The sequence below is a fragment of the Stegodyphus dumicola genome, chromosome 4 (genome assembly GCF_044657685.1).
Source record: "Stegodyphus dumicola isolate Sdum_Otavi_A_Nest chromosome 4, ASM4465768v1".
NCBI lineage: Eukaryota > Metazoa > Arthropoda > Arachnida > Araneae > Eresidae > Stegodyphus > Stegodyphus dumicola.
This window is the reverse complement of record NC_140771.1, coordinates 215,993,338-216,018,090: the sequence shown is the minus strand read 5'-3', so window position 1 is coordinate 216,018,090 and position 24,753 is coordinate 215,993,338. Positions and strand designations below refer to the sequence as shown.

General features: G+C 32.2%; 1 protein-coding gene across 1 annotated transcript in view; it reads right to left on the bottom strand.

Moving 5' to 3' along the window:
• LOC118182830 (cell adhesion molecule Dscam2-like) overlaps positions 1-24,753 on the bottom strand; it is a 42,499-nt gene that overhangs the window by 6,196 nt on the left and 11,550 nt on the right. The window contains exons 4-13 of the mRNA XM_035352226.2: positions 19,924-20,094; positions 16,466-16,613; positions 13,130-13,278; positions 10,680-10,811; positions 10,018-10,179; positions 6,947-7,017; positions 4,912-5,188; positions 2,876-2,974; positions 2,533-2,718; positions 143-313 (exon numbers count right to left, since the gene is read on the bottom strand). Of these exons, the coding sequence (XP_035208117.2) occupies positions 143-313; positions 2,533-2,718; positions 2,876-2,974; positions 4,912-5,188; positions 6,947-7,017; positions 10,018-10,179; positions 10,680-10,811; positions 13,130-13,278; positions 16,466-16,613; positions 19,924-20,094 (1,566 nt within the window). The remainder of the gene's footprint in view (positions 1-142; positions 314-2,532; positions 2,719-2,875; positions 2,975-4,911; positions 5,189-6,946; positions 7,018-10,017; positions 10,180-10,679; positions 10,812-13,129; positions 13,279-16,465; positions 16,614-19,923; positions 20,095-24,753) is intronic.

The window sequence follows — 24,753 nt, the reverse complement described above, 5'->3', positions numbered from 1 at the left end:
ATAGTAGCAGTTAAAGCAAATGAAAAATATTATATGAAAGTATACAGTTTTCCTCCGTTGTGTGAAGTGCTTAGGAATGGCTCAGAACAAATATTAAAGGACAGCGAATATATTCCTGCTAAATGTTTTCAGCCGTACTCACCCGGTCTTGGAGCTTGCAAACTATTCAGTTTTCTCAAGCAGCAACAGGCGGCAATGGGAACAACAAAAATAATCGTCATAGACACTGCTACCGGAATAATAAATGACAATTTTTGATAAAATGGGATGGCTAAATCTTCTTCCTCATACTGAAACATGGAGCTGCTCGTACCTGTAACGAACGCATGCACTGGAAAATTAAAGATATTTACACAAGCGACCACAATTACATTACATCAGGAAAGAAGAAAGCGGTTTTTTAGAAAATTACATCAAAGTATTAATTAATTGTCGAATATACATACATTTGAGCCTTGCAAAATTCGTGTTGCAAAGGCTCATCTCCACTCATCTTGCAGCGAATATTAAAATTAAATATATTATTAGGAAAGCTTCGAATACTTTAGATAATTCGAGAATTCGCAGATAAAAAACGTAGATAGAAAATATTGAAAAACTAAAGCAAATGAAGGACGCACTATTAAAACGTAACATTGAGAGGTACATTTTATTATTTAACAACATAATTTAAACAGAAATGTATGACAAAAGCATTTAATTTTCGATGTCTTGCATTATTGGTATGTATACCACTTACATCGCATTGTCTGCTCCTAGGTTTCAAAACCTTTGGAGAAAAGCTAATTCTAAATATGTAAATAAATTGTAAATGTAAAACAGTATTACTATTGTTTAATATGATGAAGAAAGAACACTATGTAAATAAGAGATCGGTAATATTTTTAATCGATTAATTATGTTAAATCTTTTTATTATTATTATATATTTTTATTTTATTATTATCGAAATAATAACAAAAATGATCTAATAATATTATTCACTACTTTCACAATATGAAGCACAAAGTTCAGCTGAGCAGTTCTTACACAAAAATACGTGTCATTAAACGTTCCCAAAATATGCCTCCTTTTTATTATTATTTGAATGAATATTTTACATATTTTCATGGTTATCAACATTTAAAATGCTTCTGAGTTTAATATATGTTACAAACATTACTCATAAAATTTATAATTACTATTTTTACGCGTAATGCAATTTATTTATATATTTTTCGTAAGATAAAAAGTGCATACATTCAGTGTACACGGTTCTATAGCTTGCACCTTACTTATACATATGAACAAATAGTACATAAAGCTGATAGTATGGACAGTATTAATAATTAAATAAGACATTATTTTGTGTATCAGCTTTCAAAAAAGAAAAGAAAATCAACATTAGGTTGTATTTACAAACACTTACTGTCCCAATGCCCCCCCTAAACTTTGTATGATTTTACGCAATTCAAAATTATTAAGCCCACTTCTGGATACGCAGAGGGCAGAGTTTCTCCAAAATATTTAAGTCATCAGAGGAACACATATCTGTGAATGCAATGGAGTGGAAAATTCGGGATAGTAAAAAAAAAGTCTGAAAGCTTTCAGATTTTATATTACGCCCAAAAAGGCATTTTTCAATTTACACATATAAGTATGTTTCGAGAGCATTTGGGCTAAAAATATTTTAAAAAAGCATATCTTCAGAATTCCAGATAGAAAATCTTGCGTTCTGGAGATAAAGATATTTTATTCCGTGGAGCGTGTCGCCACTGCTGGTTTTGAAATCGTTGAGTTTCTTAATAAAAAATTTGTGAAATTTAAAAAATAGGAAGTAGATAATAAAGCAAATTCTAAATTTAGATTCGGGCTTCCCTGTGCCCATATTCAGGAGGAGGACTATGTCATTCAAAATGTGATGGCTCTAAGTTCTATTGTTTTTTCCCCGTGCAAGAAACATACATACGTTCATGCAGATTCTTCATTATTTAATTTCTTTAAATATCTACAGTGCGTTAATATTTGGTGGCAATAATCTGAAGAGTAATTGAACGCTTTTAGTGATTCGATGCAAAATGCTGCTTTGAGACTAATAGCCCTTTTGGGCTAACTCCCCTTTTGTGCTATAAAAAAGTATAAAACAATATTTTACTGTACGGTTTGGATAATTTTGATTAAAATATTAGGCTTGAATAGCTTGACTTAGTTATGGTTCAAAATTCCTTGCGTACATTGGAATATGAAAAACAAGAAAGCGTTAGCTAAATGCACAGCAAAGGAATTAGATTAAAGCACTGATAAATACTTTTTTTAGCTAATGAGAATACATTTTGACTATGTTTTTGAATATATCAAAAAAAGTATACAAGAATTAGAAAAGTACCCCCAGAAAGTTGATGAAGAAGATACTGTTAATCCTGAAAACACTTCCCTTAAAGTAAAGTCTATATCAACTAAAGTTCCCCCCTTTTTTTCCAGTTTTACCTGATGATAAAAATGTATTCATTATAATATGAAAGTTAAAAGCCCATAAATAAAAATCCAGTATTACTTTCAGGATCAGTACGAAACGTGACAACTTCAGATGGACCACTGTCTCCATAATTGTTCCTTGCGGTCACATATAATTTGTACTGACCACCAGCCAAGAGACCTCCGACTTTGTACTCTTTATTGTGAGGGGTCAAAGGGATCTTCAGCCAGTGACTACTGCCCTCGCGAATGTGAAGCGTATATTCTGGAAAATAATAAAATAAAATTTAGAAAACTTCAAAGTAAACTTTTTTAGCGTTTCTGAAGCTGATATAAAGCAAAATAGGGCATTTGTGCTCAATACTATACTAATTACAAAGATAAATAAAGTTATTTAATGATTTGTTTCGTAATTTTCTTACGTGTAGGTGCGGTCTTTTTCCGGCCTGTAGGTTCAATTCTCAGTGTTATCACCGTCTGTTCAGTGGAGATGAGGCTAATGGTAGGAACTTGGGGGGACTCTGGAAAACGAGAAATGAAATAATTGACGTATGCTCTATTTGACAAACACATTAAACGAATTATTTAATGGTAAATTTATATGAATTTTAAATTTTACTCTCCGCGCAAGAGAACACAAAACGATGTTTGCACGGAAAATTTCAGAGAACAGTTTGAAGACATATAAAAAATAATAGCCTGATGTTAAAATCTCTGTAGTCTAGTTTTTCCTTTTTTATGTCACATAACATTATATAAAACCCAACTGAATTTCTATCCCATCAAATCGACCGCGCAGATAAACTGCCATTTCTAACAGCAGTTGAATTTTCATACATGCATGATACAATTAATTCAGTTACTGTAAGGTATATACGTTATTAAAGTTGTAAGGACATAGCAAAAAATATGTATTTTGCATTTGAAACATCCAGCTTGTGACAAACTGAGTAACTTAATTGCAAAGTACATACATCTTAGTACAGTTATTAACATTTAAACTATAAAACATTGATGAAAAGATGCTTCAGACATCATTACCAATGACACCCTACTATAACCGCAAACTGGTATTTTGTTGCTTACAAATACAATATTTTCTGTTATTTTTCAATGATTTGCGTTTTGTTAAAACATGAAAATTCATACCCTACATATTAGGATCATGCTTGCTCAAAAGGGGGCTACGGTTCTCCAAAAGCCAAAAACGAGTACAAACCTCCATTCTATTAAGCTACTGACATCGCTAACATATTAAAAGACTTTTAAAGATTTTGCCACTCGGGCTTTGGATGGCAAGCCTAGGAGTGTTCTCTCAACAAACCCAGCTTTTGTTCCTGACCGCAGTTGTTCCTGACGCGAATAGTTGCAGTTGCATCTTTTAGACTATTGACGGGGCTTCACTGTCTACAGAATCATTTATTTCGCATTGGACTAGCTGATTCGCCGCTGTGTGTTTTACCTAATAGTGGACGGCCAATGACGGCGGAACTTTTGGACGAGCATGAAGCACTGAAACATTTTCTTGTAGATTTCAGCGCTATTGGCAAAGAAGGATTTCAATGGCCTAACGGCCTATGTAACTAGCATTTGCCAAATAAAAAATATTAGGATAATATATTATAATATATCACAGTTATTATCCTGAAGTCCTAATTCGAGTTTCTTAAGCACAACAGCGTTAAAGCCTTTTTTCTGGGGAAAAAAGAATAGGAGAGAAGGATTTGTAGATTTGTGCTTTGAACATGGTGCAGATTTTAAATTATGCACATTTGCTTCAAAAATTTAATATTTAAGATACCTCAAGTCAGTTTATTTTTACATTTTAAAACTTTTCTAAGGTTCTTTTTAATTTCTTTTTTTTTCCTTTCATTTATTAAATGTCTTTTGATCTTTAATAAAAGCAAATGATCTGTATATTTCATTTTGTGTCTTAGTTTTCTAACAATTCCTGAACAATAAGAAGGAAAAAATTGACCAGCAGCATAATATCTTCCAACCACATCTTACGCATCCAGTTTCCTTTCAGTTACTAATTCTAACATCTTTATGGACTCTTATTAAATTTGGCTAATCCAGAACTACTATGTGTGAGTCAACGAGATAGATTTGCCTCTTCATTTTTGGGGGGAGAGGGGAGTTAATTAGTTGTCGCATCTTTGAACTGATGGAATGGTTAATTAAATCGAAAAATGCTGATTTTAAATACAATTTAATAAATTTATTAAAAATATTTTCCGGTGAGTTGTATAATGTATTGTTGTCTATCAAGCCTATTGACTTCTATGTCTTCCGCACTAAATTACTGTTCCGATGGTCCACAAACTATTTCAGACTTCAGTGAACTATGCGAATACTTGGAACGGATGGCGCCTCGAAGCCAAGAATAGGTTTCAGTACTAGGTAATGGAAGGAAACAAGTCTAAGTATTTCAGCAGGAACTATAATCTTTATGTACCTCCATATGACGTCTTGACAAGCACTGGCTCGGAAGGTGGTCCAAAGCCAGCCCTAGTCATGGCCTGCACAACAACGGTGTAGCTGGAAGACTCCTGAAGACCCCGAACATGGTATTCCCTAGAAGCACTTGCTTCTAGCCCTGGATTAGAGAGAGAAAGGAATACAGGAAGGACCTTGTAGGTGAAGGGAAGAGACTGCGTCGAACCATGAGATACACGCTTGTAGCCGATGGAAAAACCTATAAGGTCCCCATTCCATTTTTCGACGGGCGGAGCCTGTGGTGTGAAAAGTCAAACATTAGCAAAAAAAAATGAAACAGAAATAAATAATATCATTTTTTATAATAGTAACGTTTTCATGAAAAAACAAATTACTGTTTCTGGTTACAGGATTACTAACATTACATTTAGTTTAGCCAAAAGAAAAAAAAAAGTTTTTGTAATTTAAAAGTGCTGACCTTTGTATATTTTGAAATTGCCGTCTTTTATATATTTAAAAATTGCGGCTACCAATACAATTTTAAAACATATAAAGAATAGATAATTTATAAATAGTATTTTTTTACGTTTGGGCAATGCATTAAAATCCTGAATTCAGTAATGTATACATATTCTATTTAGACAGTAAATTTAGGTTACGATTTCAGAGAAAGTGGTAAAAATTTCATCTTCATTGGTTTTTTTTTTCCAACTTTGGAAACTGAAATTCAATTAGGACGAGGGAGATTCGATTTCAATTTTAAAAAATGTGAGGAAGATTTCATTTTATCTTGAGAGATATAAATAATTTAGTGTAATAAAGTGGACTTTACAAAGCAAAATATCAAAAAATAAGAAATTAAGGGGTGTTGGAACCCCAAAATCTTCAAAAAATTTTGATTTCGGATTTTTGCATTTTCAAATTCTCTATACTTTTATCTTTCTAAAAATACCCTTCTTTAATTTCTATGAAAATTAGAACTGTAAAAAAATCTAGTTTTAATTTGTCTTCTACTGCTTTGATCAATGAAAATTTTTACATAAAAACGCGTTTTTCTCCAAACGTGATTTTTTTATACTCGATGTACCTTTTCTCAGGAGCTACTGCTCACAGGTATCTAAACTTTTTATGGCTTATTTATTAGGTTCCCTAATATTTACTGAAATGAGCTTTTTGTAATAAACTTAGAAAAAAATTTTTTAAAAAACTTTTTGTGTGAGAAAAGTGCTAAATTTTACTATTCCTAACAAAATATTCTGTAATTTACTCTAAAATTCAAAATGTTTCAAAAGCTCATTTCAGTATAATCAGAGAGGTATACTTTAATTACAGAAAAAATTTCAAGCTTGTATCTACAGCACATTTTGAGAAAAGGTACATCGAAAATGGCCAATTTAACATTGTCGGTATAGGGTTTTCTGATACCCCTTAAGTATTACAAATACATAAACTTAGTAAAAAATAATTATTTTAAATTAATATTACAAATCTTTAATATTTATCATTATTACAAAGATAACAATTTTGCGCTCTATGAAAAATAACTGAAAGAAGATAGTGAACAAAAATAGTTGCAAAAATAAACATAACCTTTATTTCAAAGATTTTAGCAGCACAATAGCTTTTATTGTAAGAATTAATAGCAATAACAATGTTTTGTAAAGTCGGAAAAAGTGCCAAATCTATTACTATAGTCAGCAACAAATTTTATGCTTGTGTAAATGTTTACGTTGATGTTTTCCATTTGCTTGTTATTTAACATTTCTAATCATTAATTATTTACGTCATAGAGTTCAATCTGTTCCCCTTAACAGCTATGCAATATATATGTTATTTACTTTATATCCAGTTCTATCTCTCAGCAAAAATGAAACAATATCTTTCCTTTATAAGCATTTTTGTAGCGATAAATATTATATATAACAGTTTACAACAGATTAATTCTGCTACAACTTAAAAAACGTTACTTGAAAAGATTTGAACATATTTTTTATAAAAAGGTTTTACTCCAATTTATGAAAAAAATTTCGCTCTTAAAATAAAGCCACGCTTACCTTCCATGATAGCAGAAAACCCGCCGAATCTTTGCTTTTTACGTGCACATTGGTTGGGGCAGCCTCCGGCTCTTTATGAAAAACACATAACAGATGAAGAGAAATAAATAAGTAAGATTTAAGTTAGGTAAATATTAATTAAAACACTATAGATACACTATACCGTATTTGCCGGCGTATATGACGCACCGGCCTATGAAACGCACCCCCTTTTTATACACATTTTTTAAGAATCAAACTTTATTACTGATCATTATAATGAATTTACAGTATTTTAAATGTAAAGTAATATAAATACAAAGTAATACTTTCTGCAAATACCCAATCTATATGGGGAAAGAACACCTTTTAAGCTTCTTTTTCAAAACCCAGACATTCATCTCCACAGCTAAATGAAGAGTCACTTGAAACCTCTTCTAAGTCAGTATCTGACTCCTTATACAACCAAATTGCCCTCTGTACCATTCAGTGCGTTAGTAGCCACACTTCGTAAACGATTTAACAACTGTCGCTGTTTTGATAGCATTCCATGAAGCTTTGATGCATTCACAAACTTGCTAAATTCTAGGCCTCTTCCTTCTTCCTGATAGTGTAACCTCAAAATTTGAAGATTGCATCCAGCTGTTCCACTTCTCCTTCAGAAATTTTTTAAATGGTTTATTAATGCAGTAGTCTAAAGGTTGAAGCTGATTAATTAGGTCTCTGGAATTGCAGCTGAGTTTTCAAATCTTTGAGTTTATTTTTAATATATGAGTTTTTTTATAATCTTCTGTTCTGTGAGAACGAAACTGATCCCATATTAGTAGAGCAGGTTTTTTTGGTTTTTTTCAACAGATTGCTAGGTCGCCTCAACCAAATTTTATCTATTCATAACTTCATTCCTCCTCCATCCATATAGCTTTTTAAAAATTAATAATGGGGCAATTTTTCCCATCAGTACAGGCGGATAAAACAACCGTGTAGTGAATATTTTCTTGCTCTGAAGTTTTAACAGTAACACGTTTTGTACCTTTGGAATCTACAGTTTTGTAACTGTAATATTTCCACGTGCCACTACGTAACTATAATATTCCCACAATGCGCAACTAAACAAGAAAAAAATCACATAACTCCGAATATAGGAAATTTCCAGAAATGAATGTAATCAAAAACTGAGTATAAGATGCAGTATCAACGTATAAGACGCACCCCGTGTTTCAGACCTAGAAATAAGTACGTCTTGCCGCCGGCAAATACGGTATATAACAAACAAAGACGTGAATTATTAGCCTCAAAATGCATACAATATAACACATTTCGTAATTAATGCGAAGCATAATGTTACAATATAGGGCAATTACAATCTCAATGTATACTAGGTGGAAAAATCAATAGAGCAACTACAAAAACTCAGGTACCTTGAAAGATTTGCTGCCAGAACTAATAAGGATCAAGGAACATGGAGACACAAGTTCTTCATTTTGTCATGCCTGACATACCTGCAAATTTCAGAACTGCCTATTTCTTCAAAAAATAAATTTAACTAAGAACGCAGAAAATGTGATAGGAAAGAAACATAGGAAAGTATTGGATAATGGGTGCAGCCGTAAGTGATCAGTTGTGGAGATAATAATTAGCTTTCACAGTTATTAGGACCTTCTTTAATGCAACATAGTCTCGTAACAGTACTGTCAAACTCGACTCGGGCTATGTGTATTGCTATATATTTCGTTTATATACGAGCTGATGGTATGGCATTCCAAATCTTGTATGAGTGACCTTGGTTCATCTTGGTGGGGAGCTAATCCGATGAATCATTGTGTAGCAAAAGTTGAACTATATGATGAGACTGATCTTGTGCTACTAACTAACTCTTTCATTAGACTTCAATATAAAAGAGAACCTTTTCATAAAACTTCCTTTAATTTTTCCCACCAGTGTATTTAAATGATAATAAAATCCAGTACTTATTACTATATTTAAAATTGTTTCATTATGGAGTTCATAAGTCATTGCTTGGTAAGCAAAATTACCCAAACCTCTGAAAGTTTCGAACTCAGGAGTTTTTCATAAATACTTACTAGTTCTCTCTACTAGTTAAAATCAATTCAAAGCTTCATACAATATTTTAAACACAATGATAGCTGTATATCATTTCTCAATTCATGCGACAAAATAATAAAATAATAATGGTAGGACTTCAGAACTGCATTACCATAAACGCATGCATACAAATGGAAAAAGGAAGTCATCTGGTTAAATATTTATAAACAATCTCAGGACTATTAACAGTTAGAGCAATGAAAAAGCTATTGATTAGATTAATCATTAGCTTGCTCTTTTTTTAATCCTTTTAAAATATTGATTCTAGATTAATTCAAGATTGCTATCTGCTATAGTTTGCAATGCTCACCATCAATGAAATCTAAAAGCATCTTGGAAATTTTACAACGTTTACAGCCAGGTTTACAGCGAGACTCAGCGTCATGCTGGTCTACATACTTGAGTTATTGAAAAGTCCGAAAGCAGCGGTGGCAAGTACCTGTTAATTTTAAGCTGTAAACTATCAAAAGTAGTGTAATAAACTTTTGTTTGTTATTCGTCATAGCATAAACAAGTTGTGCTGGAGGCATTAAATAGTTAATTAGGATTAACCTTACGTTTTCAAGTATGTTATTAAATTTTTAGAACAATACTTGTTTATTTTCTGGACTTTGTTTGCAGAACTTAACAAGAACTTTTCAAGGTAAAACACCTTAAATTCCTTGGCTGGCATCATGCCGAATTGGCATTTGTTGTGAAGGGCTATATTATGCATAAGTGTTTCTGTGACTTACAAATTGTACTGTGACTTTGCATTATTATAATGATACCTGGACTTACGAGATTCGTTATTGTAAGTCTACAAAGACTCATAAGGTTCATTATTATAATGTTTTCAGAACAGGTAAGACAACATTCTTCCGAATGATGCCAATGATAAGTTTTTATAAGCACATTTTTATTTATAAATAGCACCTGATTGTAAGGACATTTCAACTGCTGTCTATAAACAATAGTTGAAACAGCATAACATAGTCTTGAACTCACACCTTCCTCTCGGGTGGTGGCGTGCACCGTGGAGGAGGCACCGCTGGCGCCCACTTCGTTCACTGCCAAGACTTGGAAGCTGTAGGTAAAACGTGGGCGAAGATCCCGAATTATCACAAAGCTCTGAGAGTCTGGAACTTTCGTTTCTGTGGGCTTGGTCTTTGCTGTTTGAGAAAAATAATTATAAATTATCATCTGGACACATTATGTGATCCTTTAATAAATTACAACTAATTGCAAATAGGGGTTATTAAGAAACAGTTAAATCAAACTATGAGCAAAAGCTTAGTGCACTGGAATCATGTCTTTCTGGAAAATAATCAAAATAATTATGAATTAACATCTGGACACAGTATGTGATCCGTTAATAAACTACAGCCAACTGCAAACATGGGTTATTTAGAAAAAGTTAAGTCAAACTATGAGCAAGAACTTAATGTGTTATCATCCTGTCTTTCTCAAGATAATCAAAATACTATTATCGAACACTAGTATACTAATATATTCTTACTTATATATAATATGTATCTATTTCATAATATTATTATTAACAGGTTCTATGATGGTTTAAAAATTATAACATTTGCAGCGTGAAACAAATTTGAACATTGTAGCAGCATGATCGAACAATCACATCAGAATAAAATAAAAACAGAACACTTACAATCTTTTACTTTATATCGGATGATATAATTTGTCAAAGGGCTGTTGCCGTTGTAAGGCTCTTTCCATCTTAATCTCACGCTCTTACACCAGATTTCCGAAACTCGAAAGTCCAGAGGAGTGCTTGGTTGTTCTGCAAAATAAAAGATTTAAGAAAATCTCAAAAACGAATAAGAAAACTTTATAATACTGCGGTATTACGACACTGATTGCATCTGAATGTATTCCAAAAACATTAGGTGTGTTTCAAAGTATAAAAGTTTCATTTCTTAAGTTACAAAGTTTTGGTTTCTGTATGGGATAGAAATCGGGATTCGTTTGTCCAGTAAAACAATATATGACAAAACGACTTTCAAAGTATTTACCATACCTCTTGATTTCTTCTCATTCTATGTGTGTGATCATATTTACAAACATTTTTGTCTTTCCGTTTTACACTTCTATGTTGCGAGTCTTAAAACTCACCTTTGAAGACAATAACTTAATGAAATCGCTTAAAGTTTCGCGTTTGAATAGTTAGATAAAGACAGGAAGATTTAAAGCTCCTCAGCGCTATTCCTTCGCATTTGTGATAAAATACGTGACTTGAACCCTGTTTAATAGTTCATTCTTTCGGTTGGTAATTACTTAGCAATAACATTCCGCTAACTTTTAGTTTTAACTTCTGATGAAATCATTGTTCAGCCTTAACACATCTGGGATTCCAACAAGCAGAAACGATACACATATATGCTCTGGAATTTGTTTAAAATACGCCTGAAAATAACACCTCTGAGGGCAGATCAATTTTCATCTAGCCAGGGGAATACAACTTGAAGGGACATTTACATTTACAGTTCCCCGTCAAGGAGACATCTGGTTCATGTAAAATATGTGCTCATCAAACTATTAGGTCTAACGGTTCTCATGTGAATTTTATTGTTGGCGGCATGTCCCCATTCACGTTACCAACAAGTACGCTACAATAATAATACAATTGAATATGACATATTTACAATCAGTAAATAAGGTATTTTTATTACTTATAAGGTATTTTTTCCTTTCTACGTTTTCGCCCCTTTCCGCGTGCCTTCGTGGTGCAACTGGATACACGCTGAATACGTTATTAGGGAGATCCGGAACTTGAATCTTGGAGAGGGCATTCCACATTGCATCGATAATACCTAGTAACTCTACAAACTAAATACGAATATACACGCAATTAATAATAAAAATAGAAATATGAATTTAGACCCAATTATAGATACAGAACAGATACACGTAGCATAAGAAATAAAAGAAGATATCTTATATAACATAAAAGACATGGTTCTGAAAAATAATAAAAGTGCCTTAAGAATTTATTCAGAACAATCTACAGCAGAGGTGTCCAATCTTTTAGCTTCTCTGGGCCATATTGGGAGACCAGCTATTTTGGACCATACAAATTATTTATAACACCAGTGGCTATTCTGCCTTTGTTTCGAAAAACCCTACAGCAAAGAAGATTTTAAAAAATTAAATCCCAACTTAGCACTATCATTCGCCATGACATCCATCATTGAAACACCAAACTGACTTTCAGCTACATACTCACATTGCTTCTTGCTTCACACAGCTTCGGCACACAGCTGTGGCATTCACACAGCTTCGGCAGGAAAGTCGTATTGCATAAAAACTATATAACAAAAGGTAGGAAATAATTCCTAGTACAGGTCAAAATATCGTTTGAAAACACCACACCACTTTAAAACACCTTCAGGCTCTTGAGAATATAACACCGTTGGTATCCATTGCAGCTTGAAGACGAGAAACGCTAGAAACACTAATCTTGGTATCCTCACCATGACGATATGTACAAACAACAAGTAATATATCAAAATTAAGATAATCGCTTCGAGCACAAGTCAAAAGAAGATTTGGACATGTAAGATCTGTGGATTGTTTAATATTTTTTTAATTTCTGAATTTGCATAGGTACTTCACTGCCAGAAAGAAGATAAAAAAGAAGAAAATATGACTAGAGCCTTTAGGAGCTAACTTTGAAAGCATAAGTTTTAGTTGAAGTGCTATCTACACGCTACATTAAAAAAAGGAAGAAATAAAAATATATATTTTTACAAAATTCTAGCGAAATTGTTCTCTTATTATTATTAATATAAACTATGTTTTTATTGTATCAGATATAAATATAAAATTATACATTTATTCTATACGCCAGTGGTAGTATGTGATCAACAATACAATTGCTTTAATTTAGAGTTTTGAATAAATATTAAGTAAGTAAAGTGACAACATGTTTTTAAACAAGACGCGAAATGTACATATCTTATGAAAACATATTTCAAATGCTTTTAAAACAGGGCTAAAAACTTTGGTCCTAGAAACTAAATGACACAGGAAGGATTCATACAGCAGAGTTTACTTGTATGACATATGCAATTTAAACACATATTGAGCAAAATTACTTACCGACAACTTTTAATCTTATAGTAGCTTGGCTTTGCCCAAATGTATTTCTTGCTGAACAAATATAAAGGCCTGTGTCTTCTGCTGCCGTATTGCGAATAATGACTGATGAACTTGAGTTTTCTAATGTACTGTCTTCTTGGAATCTTATTCTGAAAGGCAAAGTAATCAGAACTAAACAATAACAACCTAAACGCAATTTGCTTCGGCAGGAAAGAAAACATAATGATTTTAAAGATTATTATCCATATTTTTATAGATAAATATGAATAATTATTAATTGAGATTTTAATACACACATTTTCACAAAACTTTACGCACCAAGAAAGAGTTTTCAGAGTTGAACAAAATTTTATACACGTGAATGTGACATTGATAAGTGATTACAAAATCAAAGCAGGAGGACCATTTCTGACAAGAAAATCTGCAAATTAATGGATGTTATAATCTTAAAAAGAACTAAAAATAAAGGGAGAGCATGCAGGTCTAGTATGGCGTCCTATGTGATCTCATTTCGCAGTTGCTTGTAAGCGTGCCTGTAGTTTGACTAAACTACTAGACTGTCCAAGTGATTTGAGACATGCTCGATCGGTGTCAAATCTAGGATCGTCCAGACCAGGGAATGGTGTTAATGTGGTGGAAGCATTCCTGTGACACTTTTGCAGTGAGAGTGGCCCCGGTTTATCGTTCGGTTAAAAAAATATCTTCTTGAGAAGCCCTACAGTGTATGACAGAAGGATATGGGTTGTCATAATGCCATGGATAAATATTAAAAATGGCCAAGTGTTGTACGCAACCGCATTTAATACCATCACATCAGCTGTGGAAGCATTTTGACACTTTAAAGAAAAGGCAGAATTGAGGACTCTTTCACCTCGGAGCCTGTACACACGTATACTTATTCATTGGAGAAAAGATTCTCACTACCCAAACAAAATCTCAATTAGATAAAGACGACCTAGTTCCATTATACTTTAGTCACCTATGGTACTATACAGGCACTGGCCTAGCTTCTGCCTGTACCTGTTGCAGACCAATCCCAAGATCGGCACCACTTCAGACGCAAGCAACGGTGGTTGGGTGTCATTAGAAGTACACTTAACGGGTGCTGCGATACCAGATCCCTTAAGCCAGGGTAGACACAGAGGGACACGTACTGCTATGTCTGAATAGCAAAAAATATCGCAATTGGAGTTTTGCGTATGCGTCAGGTGATATTGTTGTCCTCTCGGCTATTGGTCTGCCAAGCACTGTGACTGGACACCATGTATGTGACCTCTCTGTCATCCACTGGTATCAACGCTTCCTCTGAGTAAAGTCAGAATGGCTTAGGTGATGGATTACTCTCCGAGTTAACCAGCCGGCTTCCATCATCCCTATGATTCCTCACCTCTCAAATTCTGGCAGCTGATCGTATTTTCTACGATGGCAGTACAACGGCATTCCTAGTGAAAAATCATCCCTGTGGAATAGATTAAGTACAGGCAAAATGCATCTGCATACCTTTTTAAGAAGAACTTCCACTGGTAGAATCTTCGATGGGCAACCACACTATAATCGTTTGCATATGTGCCTGGCACATACCTTCAGTGGCAAGTTTCGTTACTATCTTACAATTACTTCTTGGTGAGCAATTTTTATGGCAGGACATCATGAGAAACAATCAGTTGGAAGAAAATGAAGTGCATGTAGAAGTCTCAAGTTAAACCCAATTAACCATTATATTACACCATGTTTAACCTTTCTATGCTTCCACGAATCCTGTGCTCCAAGGTATTTCTACTTCAAATGATTTCGACGAAATCCGAAACTCCAAACATACAAAACAAATGTAAAATTTAATCTAAACATTTATTAAAACTACATTTTATAGATATAAAATAAATCTAAACAAGTATACTTATCATTATTTATAGGGTGTTAGAACTAAAAATGCTTCAATATATATAACACATCGAATAACTTCTGCCTAATCAACCCGGTCATAGATATCCAAAACTTTTAATCCTATGCGTTAACGAATTAAAAAATAAATCACAAAAATCAGGAGGACAATACAAGAAATGAACGGCTTTCTGGGAGCAAACCATCTCTATAAACTACAAAGACGCTCATCATTTTAACTCATTCTGCATTCTAGCGAAGATTAACCAGAGCTTAGAAGTTACAGGAAAGAACTGACACAAAAATAACGTGTTAAAGAAAATAATGCTATAGATCATAAAATTAGGTAAAGAAAATATCCTGTGTTTGGTAAAGATTTTAGTCAAGACTTTAATGTGACAGACACAAGAAGGCTTACTAATTATAATTTGTTATGTTTTGGTTAACTCACATGGATTAGATTTAATCTAGCTAGATTAATTATTAAAAAATAAATAAATTAAAAAGACTTAAATACTTATAGTTAAGACTCTTAAGTACTTAGTGTTTAATTTCCGGTTTGGTATTTTAGTGACAGGAACCGGTCAGAACTGTAACTATAAACTTTAGTTCAAATTCACAGTTGTGGAAACCTGTCAAATAGAAAAAGGAACGTTGCACGTTTAATTAATTAAAGATTGGCTTAAGAATTAGTTTTTATCGTTCCACAAGATTTGAAATGCAAGTGACCATTTTGAAGTTGCACTGAATATTTTACATACTTTTCATTCAAACGCAAATCTTTATTTGCTTTGCAAACATAATTAAATTTAGATACTTTAAAGAAATATACCACTCTTTCTGAAATAAAAGTTCAAATACATTGAACAAGTATGCGGAAGGCAAATATTCTTAAATTTACTTTAAAAATTCCATAATTTAAATATTGCAATCCAAAAAAAATGATATGGAATAAGAAACCATAGTTTTAGAATCAATTTCAAGTCTTAAAAAAGTAAGTTTGGGAAGACAGCAGATATAATATTAGAGAATGGTGGTTAATATATCAAAGAAAAACAGTAAGAAGAAGGGAAAAAATCTTCTAATTCTTAAGTGATTTGAAATAAAAAAAATCTTTATTTAAAAATCGAAAAAAATAGCGAATAAGCTGCTCATAAAATTTACAGACATGTCTTACTAAATATTTCAAATTATTGTAAAAATTTGGAATCTTGATTAGAGAAAATTATTAATTATAACTATCAAAATCTATTTATTATCATTAAATTACTCATATTTTGCAAGTTATTTATCCAAAGTAGGCTTTATTTCATTATTTATCCGAAGTAGGTTTCATAATTTTTTCTTTATTAAATCACTTAAAATGCGGATATTTTTGCCTGGTTCTTCCAAGCTGTATAACCACGTTGCCTTACTTTTGTATCTATTAAACTAGGTAAGCATAATCTCAATTACCTATCTTCGGTGATGAGAGGTAAATTTTTATTGGCTTTACCCCATGTGATTGTCAAAGGGATATCTCCAGTTACGTCACATCTTAGTGTAGTGGAGTCTCCTTTTTTAACTGTCTTCTCTGCTTCCATCACAGTCACGCTAGGAGGAACTGTAAAAAGAGCAAAATTAAAACGTTTTGCAAACATCCAAGGAAAAAATACATGAAATTCCCAATTACCCACGCATGCAATGCACGGTTAACTGCAAAAAATGGATAATCGAAAAATGATCCAGCATGCAATTAAAGGTGAATTCTTCTGAGCTTTTTACTGAAGAGGTAGAGAATGCTCTTTTAAATTGTAATAATAAAAAATTTAAATAAATTATATATTTTTCTTTAGGCGGTAAAAGTGTGTTATATCCCCCCCTTTTAAGAGCTATGTGAGCATTTAATTTTAATATATAATGGCTCAACTCACTGCATCCGAAGTACCTTGCTTTCATTTACGATTTTGGTTATCTTTAGACACCTTTTCATGCTTTCTTCGCTTGTAGTTTTCCACCAGATATTATTTAGCTCTAAATTTCCTCTGAGGGTTTAGCACTGAGGTTAACCACAAAAATAAAAGATTTTTGTTTTTAAATTATTCAGTTCTAGCATAATCACTTTTAGACGATTGTCTTCTTTTGAAGGCAGGGGGATACCAATACACGTGTAATCCTCAAAAATGATTATTCTTGTGCACATAATCCAGAATTCAGGGAAAATCTGCTGTGACTGAATACAGTTTCAATCAACCAGTTTTAAAAAAGACAGAGAGTTTTATTTTGAGGGTTGGACAAGAAGATTACACATTTTTAAGACTTTGTATACAATTCATATTGAAAATTAAAGTTATTTATGTTTGCCTACAGTTTCAAAATTCGCTGTTATTTGGGAAAAGATAACTTCAGCAAAAAATAACTTCAATATAAAAAATAATTAATTGAAATTGAACTTGTCATTTAGTATTGGCAGTACGATAAGGCAATTCCAAAAGATAAAAGACAGTATCTTTCGATAATATTTTGGTCAGATAATTATCTTTCACAAAAATAGTACATGACTTAAATCTGTCTTAAAGTAGATTATATTAACTTAATTTCATACATAATGTCTTAAAGTAGATAATATTAACTTACATTAATTTCATACATAATATCTTAAAGTAGATAATATTAACTTATATTAATTTCCTACATAATGTCTTAAAGTAGATAATATTAACTTATATTCATTTCATATATAATGTCTTAAAGAAGATAATATTAACTTACATTAATTTCATACATAGCAACGAGCAGACAAATTTATTTTGGGTGTATGTAAAGTATTAGTTACATAAATCTTCTTTTTAATCTCGTTGACACTTTTATCAACTTGAAATGATTAGCTTTTCAATTTTTATAAAAAAGATTTGTGCTGTTATTATTGTTAGTTTCAAACCAAATCAAGGTTACTTTAACTGTTTCTAATTTTATAATTTTCAAGTTTTAATTTTTTTATTTCATTAGCACAAAGGTACTATTAGTCTGGAAACACGATTTTACGTTTTCACGCTTTTCATTCGAGTCTATTGCCAATCGAGAAAACGTAAGATACTATTCTTTCATTTTTAATCTGTCTTTTATTAATTAATAAACTAAACCATTTAAACAATAGATGCAGTTCTTATATTATTTTTTCTCTTTTTAAACTTACTGATTAAAATAAAAATGCATTTAATTCATGATACATCTAATTAAAAACATTAAATATTTTTATAGAATTACATTACATATTTTTTCACTTTTGAAATTTACAAAAGATATACAAGTATAACGTTCCCATATTAGTCTAAAAGCACATTCATCTAATATCGGGTAAAATGTTTTGCTTTTAAATCTGGGCCATCTCTGTTGATAACCTATACTACACATATTAAACTTTAAAAGATGATACCTTTGGCCGATCTTTAAAATCTGAATCCTTCCAGAATTTAAAAAACACTTTTTTAAATCATTGTTTTTAATTTTATAGATTTGCTGTTATTATTATTATTAACTGCAGTCCCAGTCAATGTTACATATATAATTATCTTTGAATTTAAATAAATAATTATCTTTAATTTAATTTGGGTGCTATAAATTTTGGTGAATTTTCCAGCTATTCAATAAATTATCCTGAAATGTTTATGCATTTTGATCTCTCGCATGAACTTTAAATAGAATAAAAGTTCTTAATTTATTTAATATCTGAATGATAATATTTTTAAATAAAAATTGAGAAAGATAATGAGTCTGCATTTCAGAAATTCATTTAAGAAAGTAGAAAAACCAAAAAGACAAGCTATATTCGGATCCCAATCATCCCTGAATTTATTATCTTTATCCGTAAGCAAAATTAAAATCACTCTAATGAATACTGCATTGGCCCTGAATTCTTTACTTGTTTGGACCTCTCACGTGAACTTTATATATTCTAAAAGTTTTAATTTGTAAAATCTTTGAAAGATACATTTATCTTAAAATATAAATTGAAAAAGAAAATGAGTCGGCATTTCCTAAATCTGGAAATTTTACGTCGATGGACGGACGTAAAACATCCGGAAGATAGGTTATATCGGGATGACAATCCTCTCTGAATTTATTACTGTTATCTGTAATCAAAATTAAGATTACCCTAATAAGCAATGCACTGGGCTCTGAATCCTCCGTCTTAAAAAATAGTCATCGGAAAACCATATTCGACTTTACCAAGCTTAACACTTAAAAAACATATTAACATGAATTACTATTTATTCCATTGATTTATTTTAAAAGAAAACGCATTTAGTTAGTTTTGCCTGTATTTAGTATTCGAGCTTAGTATGGTAACTGTTTTTGATTTCAAAGATTTGTGTTTATTTAAGGTGACCTCCCCCCCCCGGATGTCGACGTAGAAAATTCTGCGAAGCTACTGGCTGGGATCTGTACCTAGGCAATCTCGGCCACGGGGGTATAAAATTTATGAACTTGGTGGTTCTGAAGGGCATGGGAAAGGTCACTTATTGGCCGGCCTCGGTGTCTGGCATGTCCTGAGTGGTGTGGAACGTAGCCGGAGGGCTAGTTCCCCTCGGTTTGCTGGGTAACGGCCTACTGCGACGGGCTCGCCCATGCGACTGGCAGGAGCAATTGACGACCAGTGCTGCCTGGAGTCATATCCAGGTAGTGCGCTGCTTCCCTGGAAGGGTAATAATGGAGGTTGAACCTCCACGAAGTGCCCAAAGGGGGAGTAGTCCCGTAGTGTGATTTAGTTCACGGGGCGGGGAAGCCAATAACCTTGTTGTTTATTTAAGGTGAGAATTTTTATTTAACAAACCCGTAAATATATACTTGTATTTAAATCAATAGTTTGTTTCTGAATTGATAATAAAAACAGGCAAAGTAGAATTTAACCAACGACAGTTAATTTTTCTTACCTTGGACCTCAATTCTGACAGTTTTCCGAAGTCCTTCGCCGACACCATTGGCGACTTCACACGAATAAAAGCCTTCGTCTTCTTTTTTGGCGCTAGATGTAGTCAAACTACCATCTTCTCCTGTCCGCCAGTGGGTGACGGTCAGTGTTTCCATTTGCTGTAAGTTGAAACCTGAAATAAAAAAAACAGAAGCAAGTTGCCAAAGGCCATAAACACTAAACTTCTTCCGAAATTTAAAAAAATAAGCGATTGTAATGAAAAAGGAAACACAAAACATGCACCGAAAAAAGTAACTAGAAATAATACATCTGGGGAAAATGTATCAAATTATGTACTTAACAAGAACTTTTTTTTACACAGATTTGATATTAACTTTCTTAAGTGCAACAACACGATATATTTTACTTACCAAATCCAGTGTTAAGTAACCTTTTCAGTAAAGTACCTGCTGGCAAGGGTTAGTTTCTAAATAGCACTGATTATACTGGTGCTAGATTTAATAGCAGTATTATAGTAAAAGAGTCTAGAAATGAGAACGATACTAAAAGATACGTTACCCTGAATCTTTTTTGAAGGGCAGAGCATTAATTTGGCTGATTTAATTCCTTATGGGAAGTAATCATCAAGTATCTTTTGAGTACATGTGAAGTAATTAGATGAGTCTCCTAAACACTCCTTTTGTGCTTACAAAACTTTATCAACTTGAAATTTGATATAAAAATGCATCTTATAGCACTTCGACAACTATAAGATGCATTTATCTTTTTACAGTTGTTTTCGATTTTAAATTCTTTCTTTATTATTATTAATTACAACATAAGTCAGTATTCCTTAAATAGTTGGTTCTGGTGAAGGACAATGTTGCACGTAGAAATTCCAGCCGTATATACTATTTGAAACAATTTGTGAACCGCAAATTGTCGAAAATCAGATATCTTTCATATATTTTCAGTAACACAAACCCTCATCTCATAAATTTAAATTTTTGAAAATCCTTTATTTGTTCTTTTCAGCATGGTATCTAACTGAAAAATACCAGCCATATGAAGATTTAGCATATTCCCTAAAAGTTATTTTTTTTTAAACTGCTCTTGACTTTTTGGGGCTTATAAGACTCTTACGGAAAGCATTTGTAATATTTTTTATGTTAATTCTTCCCACTGTTCTTTCCGACATTAACTTTATTAAGTCTGTTGTGTCATGTTCCGATAAAACAGAGAGACTAATTCTGGGAGATTTTCAAGACAAATAATGACATACACCTTGACTGGAAAACGGCCTTGCTGTTTGACAATATAAGAGCGCAAGATTTTTAATTCCTTTTTCAAAGTTAAGGAAAAGCATTATCCGCAAAAAATTTCGGATATAATATTTCAACGAAAATATCCATTTTGACCTCTCTCGAATCTAACTGAACGGTTTTTTTTTTTTTTTTTTCATGACATCTATAAGTACTGACAGAATAAGATTATTTTTTCCAAAAACTATTGTAAAATGGGTTCAAAAAGGATTTTTTTCGTGACGTCTGTACGTACCTACGTACGCTTATATGTATCTCGCATTAGTCGTAATTTTGTATATGGGACAGCTAAAATGTTGTACATTTCTCTTTTTTGTTTAAAAGTCGTCCGCACTAACGTATATATATATATATATACTCAGCCTCTTATTCCCTGGTGAGCTCTGTTTTTTTTATTCTTATATCTCGGTAAATTGTGCATGTTTTGCTTTAAATGTGATTAATTTATGTTGTTTTTATCTTCCGGTTAAGGTTTTTATACCTTTGGTTAATCTGTATGTAAAAAAGTTGCAGAGTTATCAACAATTTAAAAGTTTCATTCACGCTAGGCTTAATATGGAGGCTATTTCTTTACATTTGAAACTCTTAGTAGAATAGTGAATTAAGTCAGTTGGTGCACCAATTTCAGTGTCTTTTTGCGTAGTGGGACCAAACACTTTTTTAATTGTTTGCGAACCAAAAACTATATCTTTTGCCCGTTGGCCGAATTGCTTGTTTTTAAGTAGATACTCTAATTTTAATTAAAAAATTTCCTTTTATAACTGTTTTTAATGATTTTTTAACTGGGTTGTTTTTTTCGGTGTTAAGTCTTTCTGTATTTTACACTTTTTAATGAAGAGTGTTTTGAGCTTATTATGCATTTCTGCCTCGTCGCGAGATGAGTGAATGAGAAATTGATTTAACATAGCTCTAACGAAATTCGAGGAAATAATTTTAAATGAATTGCAGAAGAAAATGTGTGTAATTTAATAAGCCATCCAAGTCATGTGGTGTTCACATCAGATTTTCTATATTAAAACTTTCGATAAACAGACAACAATTCTACAACCTGAGTATATATTATGAATATTTTTATGAGGATAATAATGTAGCTATTGCAAAGTTTACCTCTATTAATCTAATCATTTCAAACCCAGAAGGAAGTTTCAAAAAAGACTAAAAAGACTATCTCAACTGCATTTTCCTAGGAACAATCAAGCAGCAACATTTCCGTACTACAAAGCAAAGAAAATCTCATCTTTATAGTTTAAAAAACCTTACATTAGTACTGCTTTGCATACAAATCTCTATTACACAATCTATATCTAGCGTAACTATGTGAAGCACGAAAACGGAATTAGAATTTCCCTTAGAGCGCAATCTTAACGCAAAATATGAAGACATCCTATTTCTTTTGTGAGATTACTTCTGCCATTAATTTACTGATCACCCAATAAAGCCTCTTTCTGTTTTGTAAATTGATTTACATAAAACAATTGAATAGTTAATATCGTAATTAGCATTTCATTGTAATAGAAATGCCCCAGTTGTTGGCTTTTAATAGCCGTCGTAACAGATGATGGTTTATTCTAATGACTTCTCGCTTTTGCATTTTCCTTATGCACTTTGAGACTGCTTTTTCCTTATGTGTTTTAAGAACTGAAAGGTTGTCTTTTGATAGGAGTATCAACGCAACACTCCATAGAGTATTCATTGATGCCTGACCGTCGGAGATGACGGGGCCGTTTTTCTCGAGAAGTGATTTTCATGGTTTCATTAAAGTCTTCTTCAACCTATTCCTTCAGATCTTCTAACTTTACTTAACAGGTTTTTGGTTCACTATTAAAAGATTAAGTATTCATAGATTGTAAACACCTCTAACTTCAAATGCATTTAAATACTTTTACCTATTATCATATTAGATATTATAAAAGTTTTTCATAATCAGAATTTCGTGATTTCAAAAAAAGTAATGAAATTAATACCATTCTAATATTTCTTAACTGATTCTAAGATATTCTACAATCATTTTAGAATAGTAATTTCTGTTATTTTTAACAATTAATAATTTTCAATATTTCCAAGGATGTTATAATTATTTATTATTTATCCGCTATCAAAAATTGACTTTTATTAATGTAAACGTATTATATCTTTTAGTTCCTACCTAGATTGCTTTGGTTTGTTTGAATATGAATAATCACACGAGGCCTATCTGCCTAAGGGAAGGGATGTCTTCGGAAAGGACTTTATAAAGGAACTTGGCTTGTATTCATGTTCTACATGGGGAAAGCCACAAAAGCGTTCATGCAGCCAGTCCGTCACCGGGATTAGATTTCTATCTCATTAAGCAATACAAGGATCGTAGAAGATTGTTTACCCGGCATATAAAGTGTTCTCCGAAAAAGGGCCTGGCAAAACCATTGTGAAGAGAACTAGCCAGAGGAAAAACATCCTTGTACAAAACATCATGAAAGAAAAGAATGAAACAATTCGAAAACATCATAGTTTTAAAACATCGTTGGAAACGATATCGCGTTAAAAAACAAAGCATCTAAAGTCATCGCAAGATAATAACATCATAGGTATATGTATTTTCAGACCTTTGAAAAAGTTTTAAATTCATTTTCTCACTACCAATACAAATTTATGAAAGAGATTTATTAAATAATGCCTATTGGTTTTAAAATTCTATTAACTGTTATATTCAGAATTTTGTAGTCATTTTCAGTTTTTGAATGCTTGAGTTTACTTGCTTTTTCAGTGGAAATTTATTAATTAATTAAAAAATATGAAATATAGAGGTATTCCTCATTTCTTCTTGCGCCCACAAAACAATACGCCAACATGCTTTTAAAGTTTTTAAGGTCTGGAAACATATGTCTGCGATCATCATACGAGGATGCGTTATCATTATGCGAGGAATTTTAGGTGCTTTATTTTTTACCGCGATGTTTTAAAACACGAAATTTCTGAACCGCAATATTTTTTGCGATAATGCTTAATACAAGGATGGTTTAGAAGTGTGCTATTTTCTCCTTGTTTTTTTTCAGCCCACGTTGCTTTGTTTCACGATGATTTTGTCGCGATACCTGGTACGTAATAAACGACATCAAAAACATCTTTTATTATTCAAAATTAGGCTTCAGATATTTATAAAAATCATCAGTTGAGCAAATAAAGTAAATGTTTTTAAAATTATATCAATCAAATAGATTATTAAAATAGTCTACGCTGAAGATGACCATGAAGGACCTACGAGTTAACAATCACTCGCAAACAACACGTAAGCGATCAATGTGTGGCTGTGTACTAAGCTCAGAGATGATGTTAAAATAAAATTTAAATGAAGTATATAAATGTCTATAAAAACCACTATTCCCTGGTGACCCTTCAGTTGATAATTATTAGCGTGAAGCAGTACCATGCTTTGTATACAGTGGCAATACTTGCCAAGACACATAGATGATAAATGCATAATAAAAATAGCCTAAAGTAAGCTTAACATAAGTTTCCAAAACAGTTTAAACACTCCGCAAAAAAATTTCAAA